At 37.8% G+C, this 11329-nt stretch overlaps 1 protein-coding gene across 1 annotated transcript in view; it reads left to right on the top strand.

Moving 5' to 3' along the window:
• LOC132793977 (elongation factor-like GTPase 1) overlaps positions 1 to 11329 on the top strand; it is a 90650-nt gene that overhangs the window by 74908 nt on the left and 4413 nt on the right. Inside the window, exons 5-6 of the mRNA XM_060804169.1 lie at positions 1887 to 2071; positions 11125 to 11324. Coding sequence (XP_060660152.1) covers positions 1887 to 2071; positions 11125 to 11313 — 374 coding nt within the window. The 3' untranslated portion in view covers positions 11314 to 11324. The remainder of the gene's footprint in view (positions 1 to 1886; positions 2072 to 11124; positions 11325 to 11329) is intronic.

Here is an 11329-nt window from a genome sequence, read left to right as displayed (position 1 = left end):
GATTTGCGATTCCGATTCCAATTCCGATTGCCAATTGCTTGAAAGAAATTCCCTTCATTCTTTACATTCCAATGATAACGTAACATAAATATTATATGTCATTGCATGTTGCAAGCAATATTCATAATAATCAATGCAGGCAAATGAATTGCGAATATTTTTTGATGACATATTTGTATTATTTGCATTGCATTTCCTACATGACTCTCATTTTAGTTTAGCTTTCAACATTTCGTGTTGGTTCTTTTGGAATTTTTTGCTTATGCATAAATTACATTTTCGAAATCCATACAATATTTTGACATATTGTTTTGTTGTTCGTTTTTAATGCTGTTATGTTTATGAATTCATAGAATTTGTCTCATTTGAATACATATATCGCATAGTATGTGTAAGCTATAAAATATAACTCTCATTCACAAGCGTTATTTAGATGACAGCATTATTAGTTCATCACTTCATTAATTTCCTATTCATTCATTCATTTCATTGATCAGATTGGCCAAAAGTGTTGCCAACATTTCGAATGTTGTTTGACTTCCTGTACATCTAAAGCACAGCTCTGCTTTACAATTTTTTTTCCCCATACTAATGCTTCCCTTTCATATCAATTTTTAGGCAAATATAAAAAATTTTTCCATTCCATTTTGAAATTTATTTAGAGAACTATTTTAGTAAAATCAATTCTGTTTTCTTTGCTAGCAAATTGTATTGCCCTTTAATATTTTATCCTGATTTAAAAACGTTTAAGCCAAGAAAAATTCTTTATTTGAATATAATTCAGGATAGGTAAATGACAGTAACTAAAGGTCTAAAAAGAATGCAATAGACCTTCATCCCATAAAGGAAAGGTGAAGTTATTATAACTTTGTGACTCCAGTAAATGTATCTGACAGATGGAGGCATCTACAACCCCAAAAAGTATATATATTCTTGATAAGCGTTAGCAGTCGAGACGATATTGCCATGTCCGTCTGTTCATCCGTCCGTATGAACACCTAGATCTCAGAGACTATAAGAGATAGAAATAAAATTTGTCTTCAACTGCACTTGTTATGTTTATATGCAGATCAAGTTTGTTTCAAATTTTTTCAACGCCCACTTCCGCCCCCTCAAATTCACAAAAATCGAAGAACAAGCGTAAATATAAACCTTTTGGATTTTGGAACATACAATAACTATAGTTTAAATGATTCCTGAAAAATTGGTTTGCTATCAAATAAAAATTGTAGAAGTTATTAAAGAAACATTTTTGTATAGGAAAATTCGCTCCTTACTTATGGATCTCATTTGCTTTGGATATTATGAGTGTAGTACAATATCAATATACCAAATACAGACTTCTGTATATGTTTAGTATTTTCGCGGTATATAAATTTGGTATATTTTAGGAACAATATCGCGATGTTTTGCTTTTATTCAAAATGGTTAGCCGGTATCTCATAGTCGAGTACATCCTGTAGCTTTCTTACTTGTTTTCTTATATATTTTATAACTGTTTGTTAATCTCTGTGTTGACGCTGCAGATTTTATTTTAAATTCAGTGATTTTCAAAATTTTGCACAAAATCTCAAATTTGTTGTTGCTTGTCAATAGTTTACAAATTCTTTTGGTATAAATTTGGTAACAATTTGATTAGAAATATATATCGTTCATATATATTTCCTTTGTTTAACTGTGAATAAAATATTTTGAAAAATACCCTAAATCTTTTAATTAAATTTCCTTGTTATTTTGTTTTTGAATCTTGTTAAGGAATTCAATGCCTGACCAGAGGGGTCAAAAGTTACAGCAATGCCTTTTCAATTGATAAAATTTCAATAAACTGTTTTGCACAGATTTCCAGCCATATTAATATCATTCGCTTTTATTTCTCTTTGTTGCAGGTAAAATGTATGCAGTTATTGGACGACGTCATGGCAAAATTCTATCGGGTGACCTGACGCAGGGCAGCGGCAACTTTGCCGTGACCTGTCTGCTGCCGGTCATTGAATCGTTCAACTTTGCGCAGGAGATGCGCAAACAGACATCTGGTCTCGCCTGTCCCCAGCTAATGTTCAGCCATTGGGAGGTAAGTCTGCAATCAACGCAGCTGTTGCAGATGTTGTTGTTGCTGGTTGCTGGTTGCTGCTGCTGTTGTTGGTGGTGATTTTGGCGCAAGTGCGCCACGCAATCAAAGCTGAACTTATCCCTCTTTGAGAGTTGGCCATATGCCATACATATGTGTGTGCTTTGCTTGCTTCTCCATCTGCGGTCTGTGTTTGGTCAGCTAAAATCTCAGCTTACCTTTGGTTAACTGCTGCTACCTTCTGCTGAAGTCTTATAAGCTAAAACCACAGCAGCAGCAGCCAGAGCCATAGCAACAGCAACAGCGTCAACAACGATAGCGACAACAGTTGCTCTGAAAGTTATATGGTCCATTTGAGGCTGCAGCTGTGGCAGCAAGCTCTCTTGGCCTGGCCTGAAATTCAAGTATGTATCGAAGGCGGGCGGCGGCCTTTCCCCTGACCTTGTCGCACTTCAATCCGATTTGTATTTGTAGCATTGCTAATAGTTGATCTCGACCCCAACTGTGTACGAACGGATGAGCCAAACAGCAGCGGATAGACTGATGATTAATAAAGATGCTGCTCTCTCAGGTGCACCACACAAAAGTGTCGCAAACGAAAAGGTTTTTGACTTTAGTTGAAAGCGAATCGAGTTGTTTCTGGTTCTGAATATTATATCATCTCGCTTTTATTATTATGTGCGAACAAGTTTACACACTTCTTGGAAAAAGTTGCCAAGAAAAACCGCAAGCCAAAGAATGTTTTGCGTTACACTCTTGAGTTGAGGGCATTATAATTATGTCACGAACTGTGTTAATTATTCTATATATAGCTGTGTTTATTTTTATCTCCGAAACCCCATAAAGTGCTTAGATTCTTGTGACAACTTTCTAACTCATTTTCATTTGTCAGGTAATTGGAGAAGTGTCGCGGTATGAAGAGGTATTCATGATCTTAGCTGCTTCGTTTTGATTATGAATTGTAGTGAATATATAAATTGAGTCGTACAGGATTGTATTTTAAATATAAATTTGATGCAAATGCAATAATTTGGGATTTTATAAAAATTATAAAATGTAGTTTTTATTGTCATATGAAATTTTGTATTTTATTGAATTTTAGCAATGCATTACTTGGACGCACTATTTGGTTTTAATGTTCTCAAATATTATTTATAAAATACAAGTCATTTAATTTACAACACTTTGTTATATTTCATATGCTTTTGCAATTTGCAATATGAGAGTACTAAATTTATTACAGAATTTTGAATAATTATCAATAATACCACAAGTATTTCGCAGTCTAGCTTTAAGGATTTATTTCTCCAATTCAATTGTGCTATATATGTATATATCTGCTATATTTTCTACTCTATAGTATATAGATATACCAAACATAGCCTTCGGTATATTATTTGTATACTCTGTCGTATATAGATATACCAAACGTAACCTTCGGTATATTTTTGTTGGTAAACTTTATGGTATATAGATTTACCATAACCGTAACCTTCAGTATATTTTATTGGCATACTCAATTGGTATATTTGACTTGACAATCTGCTATATTTTGTACGCTTTAGTATACAGATATACATACCAAACGTAGCCTTCGGTATATTTTTTGGGTATATTAATTGGTATATTTTAAGATACACAGTTTAGTACCAGCAACACACTCAACCACACTCGAATGTAGTGTTCTGACTTTGGTAATTCTAAAGTGTTTACAATTTAATACAAGATCACTGAGACTACAATTATTTCAAAGTCTACCTTTAAGGATTGAATCCTCAAGTTCAATACCTTTTCTCTTTTCCTTAAAAATAGTATTTAATGCTCATGAACTCTTCTTCCCCATTTAATTCCTTAAGTTAAATTTGTTGCTGATCAAAAACGAAATGTTGCTTCACTTGTCGGGTGAGCGAAGAGTGTCAAGTGTGTGTGCTAGTATTAGTATACGACTATGTATGTGTGTATCTTCACATGTGTTTATGTGTGTGTGTGTGTGTGTTGTATATCGCCCAACCAATCGATAACAACAAGTTTTTGTATAATGACTTCCGGTGATTTTCTATTTCTCAGCTGAAGTTTTGCCGGCATCGCAGTCTAGAGTTGTTGTTGTTGTTGTTGTTGTTGTCTTTTTGCTGCTTCGTATAATTTCATACGCATTTCCAGCGTCCGTCTCAAAGGGGGAGCAGCAGCCAAAGGAGAAGGTGAAGGGGGCGGGAGCGGGAGGGGCGACGTTTGTAACTTTCCGTGTGTGTTTTTCCTGTAGAAAACTAAACGGAAACTAGTTTTGTTGAGCGGTCGGCTCTCTGAAATAAGTGCATTATTCGAGCCAATGAAATACAACTGCGTGCGTTTTAGCAATTAGAATTCGACAACAGTCAAGACAGCAACAACAACAATCATAACAACAGCAATCAACAACAACAACAATCATCGACTTTGTGATGTGTGTCACCTGGCGATGAAATGCTGCTGACATTTCTGTTGTTCTGTTGTTGTTGTTAGCCATTCAACAATTAAACAGTTATTTGTGTGCGCAACGCCTGCGCCTATTGCCACGCCCACTCAACCAGCCCCCAGCAAATGCGTGAGCGTTGTCGCTTCCACAATTGTTTCCACTCTCTGTGTGTTGCTCGACTGTTTCCACTGACCACAGTGACGTGGGCGCAGTTGTCACGTGCCCATAATAACAACGAATGCGACGGCCTCAAGTGCCAAGACAGAGTGAGAGAGCAAGATAGAGAAAGAGAGAGAGGGAGAGCGCGTGCTTTTGACTGGTATTTGAATTTGTTGCCGCATCATGTTCGTTAAGTTGCAACTGCAACTGCAACTGAGCTTTTGATGGAGTTTCTACCGCTTGCCTCCTTGTGACGAAGTCACCGAGGTGACCTTTTCGCCCCGAGCATCCGCGCATCCACAGAACCGCAACAGCAACAGCACAGCAGCAACTGCAACAGCAACAACAGCAACAGCAGCAGCAACAACAATAACAATAGCAGCAGCAGAAACTAATTTTCAGTTTTCATACTCGTCTCTGTCTCTGTATATTTTTCACTTCACGTAACGCATTAAAGCCGCACACATACAAACACTCACTCACACACACACACTCTGTGGTATGGCCAGCATAAATACTTGGTTGTTGTTGTTGCTGTGACTGTTGTTTCTGTTATTGCTACTGTTGCCGTTGTTGTTGTTGCTACCGTCTTGCGCGCTTTTGTTATTATTTGTGTTGCCGCATACCCTGCACATTGATAAGCTCTGTGCGGTATATTGTCTGCGGTGTCGTGAGAACTCCAACAAGTGTTGCTCCTACTCTTATTATCGCTATTGTTTAGCTTCAGCTTTGGCAGCTCTAAATCTTATGCTCGTTTACACTTTTGGTTTTTATTAAGTGTAAGGAAGAATGTCGAATCTTTTAGACAGCTTTTTTTACTCTTAATTTAAAACAACAGCATTTTCTTTACTTACTTTTCGATTGAAATTTTGCTGGGTTAATATACAACTCAATTTAATACTTTACACTTATTTTGCTTGGCATTTGATTATCCCTAATAGCTTCACTGTTGAATCTTAGCTGTCGTCAAAGGGACAAACATTTTAAATATATTTGTATAATCTATGTATAACTGCAAGATATCAACGTAAGTCAATACAGCTGAAATCCGAGATGGACTTCAATTAAACACATATTTTAATTATTCAGTGGCAATGTATAGAAGCAAAAATGTAATGAATATTTTTGATTGCAAACTTGACTTTATTTAACTTCATCAAGGACATCTACGCAAAATATAACACATGCTAAAATCAAGAATAAAATCTTCAGTCAAAGTTTAACCATAAAGGTAAATAATTGAATCAAGATCAAAATTCTGCTAAGACATCGAAATCTTGATATTTTCAACCGAAAATTCTTAAAAGTTCTGAAAATTACAATTGTAATCTAATTTTTTTTATTTTAATATTAGTTTATTCAATATTCATTTATTAAGTATCATAAAAGTCACAGCTTGGAATACCTCAACCAAACCCATCTTAAATATAATATATATGTTTTTTAACATTAATTTTTTTTTAATCCACTTTTATAATGATTAATATTTTTCATTTTAATATTAGCGCATACAAATTATATTTAACTCACATCACCGAGCTTTGAATATATTTTCATATTTTTATTATTTCTCTTTTATAATGCTTTAATATAAGCCATTTTAATATAAGCCTTCCATCTCATAAAGGTAGCAGATTTTATTCTTAATTTCATTAAGCTTCGAATATTTTTAACAAATCCATCTACAAAAAAAATGGATGTGTTTTTAATATTTTTATTATTTTTTAAAATCTAGTTTCATAATACTTTATTTTTGTAATTTTTATTAAATTTTATAAAAGTAGCAGGTTATAATATTCACTACTTTTCGCTTGGAAAAGTAAGATTTAGGCTTAATATTAAAATTAGTCTATTCAAAAATTTAGTTTATTTTATTGTTTTATTTTTATAAGTTCAGTTCTCTAAGTCGTAATGTTTAAAGTCATATTAATATAATATTATTTGAGTTCAATTTTAGTTTATTCAATTTCATAAAAGTGGCACTCAAATGTCGAGCCCACACAATAGCGACACATATGCTCAAAATCTAATTACCGATAGCACCTTTGCAGGCTTTGTGTGTCAACTGCACATGTCACATGCGCACATGTTGTCAGCCTTCATGGTGGAGGTAACACTGTAGCGGCAGCAGCAGACTTCAGTCGCTTGACAGTCGCTGGCCGAAGTCCCAAATCCCCATTTTGAGACTCACTCGCCCCAAATGCTGCAGCGGCTTTGGCTACTGGTCTTACCTACTTAACTGTAGCGCGTGGTGCTCAAAAGGAGTGGGGGAGGCGAGAGAATAGGGGGCGGAGGAGGAGGTGGGGGAGAAGGGCCTTTCATTTGTTGTGGTTGCTGCTGTAGTAGTTGCTGTTGCTGTTGTTGTTGTTGTACTTGTTTGGAGTGTTTATCATTAACGCGTCGCATATTATTGTTATTATTATTGTTGTTGTTGTTGGTGTCGTGCTTTGCATATGCGAGGCATAACTCGAAAACTACTTGAAGAGCAGCGTATACAATAAAACAGAGCAGGGCAGAGCAGAAAGAGCGAAGGAGATAGAAAGAGAGCAAGCGAAGGCGTTGATGAGGGCAAAGAGAGGGGGGAAGGGAGAACAGCAGACGAAGACAAATAACAAATAATCTGATAACTCGTTTTGTACCTGAAGACAGAGCAGAGCAGAGCGAGAGAGAGAGGGAGAGGGAGAGATCCCCAGCACCAGCAAAGGGAAAGTCTCCAATGGAAGACGAAGAAGAAGCAGAAGCAGAGGCTGATTCTTGAGACTTCGACTGCGACTGAGACTGAGGTTCAGGTTGAGGTTGAGGTTGAGGCCGTGGCAGTGCCCTAAAGTCTGCGCTGCATAGTGTGTATGTGTGTGTGTGTGTGTTGGTGTATGCAACAGGCTGGCAAGTGCTTATCCAAGTGGCTGTGGCAATCCTTTAGCCAGTTGCAGTTGTTGTTGTTGCGCTTAAGTGGAACGTGGTTTGCATTGTGCGCGCTGTCAAAATGACGCTCGTCGAGGTTCGAGGCTCGACTTTGCAGCAGCAACAACAACAGCGCATGCGCAACGTGTGTCTGTGTGTGTGTTGCTGTTGTGGTTATGGCAGACTCTTGTAGTCTTTGGCTAGTGGCACCGTCATCGACTGCGGCTCTGTTGCTGTTGCTGTTGCTGTTACTGCCCCTTCTACTTCTACTTCTGTCACTGTCTCTCTGCCTCTGCCTCTTGTCTCTGCTGCCTCAGGCTGTGGCTCTGTTTCTGGCGCGCGATAATAATCTCGACTGCGGGGCCGCGCGTTCTGCTTTTTTTTTTCCACTCTTCACTGTTTTTGTTGTTGTTGGTCGCTGTCTCAGCCACAGCTGCGCGTCAGGCGTATTTCGGTAGCTGCTGCGTAAATTACCTGCATGCGGACGTACGGCTGGACAGGTAAACACACTCCACACACACTCTACTCTCCACACACACTCCATACACTACAAACACAACACACACACACACACATGCACACTCGCACTCACACTTCGTTTCGAGAGACAATCGACTCACGCGTCTGCGTGTTTATTAGAGGCCCCTCATGAGAAGCCATGACAAATACGCGAGACTCAACCTGGGCACTTTTCGAAATACTATAAAATACAATACAATACGCATGATCTACTTTTACTACTACGCATACGCATTGAACCGAGAGTATTAGCTCCTAGGAACCGCTTATCTACGACAATAATGTAGCTCAATATATATTCGATTGGTTTACAAACGCAGTTTTGACTAGTTGTCTTTCAATAAAAAAGCTTTTCTTATTGGTGTTTTCCATTTTTTAGTATATAATTTACAAATACTTCATTAATTTATATTAGTTAATAGAAAAGTGTGGAAAGATTCAACATTTGTAAGCAATTTTCATGCATTATATATATACTAAGTACTAAAGATAGTATTTTTGTATACCAAAAATTTATGCATTTCTTTATTTAACATACAATACATTCGAAGTGAATTTTCACCCATTATGAATATACTAAATACTATAGATAGTATTTTTGTAATATACCAAAAATGCATTTATTTATTTTGCATACAATTAATGAAATGGAAAAGTATGCAGTTTCAACATTTGTAGAGAATTTTCACACATTATGTATATACTAAATACTTAAGATAGTATTTTAATATACCAAAAATGTATCCATTTAATAGTTTTGCATACAATTAATAAAATGAAAATGTGTACAGTTTCAACATTTGTAGAGAATTTTTAGTGTTGGCCACTATAGTCTTCGATTATGCCTGAAATTTATTATTAAAAGTTCCCAAATTCTCACTTTTTTCCTCGCTTCATATTTATTTAAATATATTGAAAATCTTTTAGTCAGCACACAGAGCTCCAAACTTTTTTTTAGGCTGCAGCTTGATGTGCTGGTGTGGATAACAACCGTCGAGTGTTTTTATAGGCTACCTTTAGCTGTGGGTTAAATGACAACACTGTGAGAAAAACTATAGTATGTCAATATTAGTGAATATCTGATATTTAGCAAAGACTTAGTTCTTAACCTAAGAAGTTATTCTAAAATACAAAACTGTCTTTTGAATGAAGGTGCTATGTCAATTTAAGTCATTAACTTGAATGGGAATGGGAACAAATTTATGGTCTTTATGGTTTTACAGTATGACAATGATTGATGTTTGCTTCAAATATCCTTATAGTAAGCCTTCGTAAATCAGTCTATAGCTTAGTACATCATAAGAAGTTTACTTACCAGAATAAATTAGAATCATAATCATAATCACCATAAATGGTGAACAATTTTGGATTTAACTTTTACCTATTTTTATAGATTTTGAATATTTTTAATAAGCATTTTTCATCTCCGCAAAAGAAGTTAGAAATTTTGTATTTTTTACCCTATTTTTAAAGATTTTTCAATATTTTGAATGAGCGTTTTTAATCTCCGCAAATAGCTACTCTCGATCAGTATAGTTAAGATTATGTCTGGGAACAACATTTAAGATCTTTTTTTTGGATTTTTATACCTCTTTTTTCTGCAAGTGTGCGACAGCGATTGCTGCTCATTTGTCTGGACCGGCTCAGACGCAAGCTTTGCGCACTTCTGGAGCACTTCAGCTGCCAAAAGGTCCCCAAGGGAGTGAAGATGCGGTTGCTGCTGCTGGGGCATTGTTGTTCTGCTGTTGTTGACGAACCGTTGTGCGTAGGGAAAGCAGCGTCCCTCCACAGCTTGATGATCAGCTCAAGCATCTTTTACTGCTCTTGTTGTAGACATGTGCAAAAGGATCTCAGTATGTGTGTGTGAGTGTGTGTGTGAGTGTGTGTGTGTGTGTGTGGATTGTTGGACGGGATTGCCCTGCCCTGCTCTGCCCTGTGCTCTTTCTTGGCCGCGTGTCGTTGTCGTGATCATGCTGGCTACTGCAGCTCTCCCCTTTTGTGCCTTCCCTCGCTCTCTCCTTGCTCCAACAGGTCCACTCCTTGCTCTGCTGGCGTTGTTAGTGGTTGTTAAACAAGCGAAACGTTGTGCCCGATAATGATCTACATGGGGAACTGAGCCGCAGTTTAGCGTAGTGCGAACAGATGGTGCAAAAAACAAAACTGCACAACAACTTACACACAAAACCGAAAAAAAAAAAACAGAAATAAATAAAGTTTCACCACAGCACGAACTGAAACTGAAAATCCTGAAGCAAAGCAAAGTTCCTTGGCATTGAGGAGACGTTATTTTTTTTTATCTTTTTTTTTTGGACTGGGATTCCACAGAACCGCATCGAATTGAACAGCACGTCTGACACCCGCCCGCTGTGCGACTCAAGTGCGTGTCCTTCCAACCAAACAAAACACAACAATCGAACACTAGAATTGGAGTCGGAGTTGCTGTTGTTGCTGTTGTGTTGAGGAGAAAATGAAGACAACGTGTAGTAGCGACGTTGGCAATCATCAATCACAGAAGAAAGGAGCAAAAACTTCACGCCATTCACTAAAATTCTGCGTATCCTGGCGTGCCTTATCACGCAATGAATGCCGAGAATGAGACTCGGTCCTCCTAGTCCTAGTCAGTCCTGGACTATACATGAAAGTCATTAAAGATGCGCGCAGCCATTTGAATGTCGAGCCGAAACCTAAAAGGAACGACCCTCTTGAGTTTAACAATGAAGATGAAGATGTGAAAATGCACGCTTTCCCTGATTGCCTGCTTACGCACGTAGACACCGAGACACCCAGACAGACTCATAAAACATCACGTAAATCCAATCACGCTGGCAGGACGAGGCAGGGACAGAGACAGAGGTTGAGGTGCAGGCGCAGGCGCATAGACCAAACGACGCCGTTCTATTCATTCGCTATTGTCCTTTCTCAAGTGGCCCGACCCGCCCCCGTTGTGTCTAAATGATTTCCTGGAAAGCCCAAAAACCTTAACACTGATCTGTCTCTCGTTTTTCTCTTCGCTCCCTTTTTGCAGGTGATTGATATTGATCCCTTTTGGCTGCCCACAACCGAGGAGGAACTGATGCATTTCGGCGAGAAGGCCGACTCCGCAAACAGGGCCAAGGTCTACATGGACAGTGTGCGACGTCGCAAGGGACTCTTCGTGGACGAACAGGTGGTGGAGCATGCCGAGAAACAGCGCACGCTCTCCAAGAACAAGTAAACTGGCAACTGGTGAG

The sequence above is a fragment of the Drosophila nasuta genome, chromosome 3 (genome assembly GCF_023558535.2).
Source record: "Drosophila nasuta strain 15112-1781.00 chromosome 3, ASM2355853v1, whole genome shotgun sequence".
Classification (NCBI taxonomy): Eukaryota; Metazoa; Arthropoda; class Insecta; order Diptera; family Drosophilidae; genus Drosophila; species Drosophila nasuta.
Note: the sequence above shows the minus strand (reverse complement) of the source record. Positions and strands in the feature narration are given on the sequence as shown.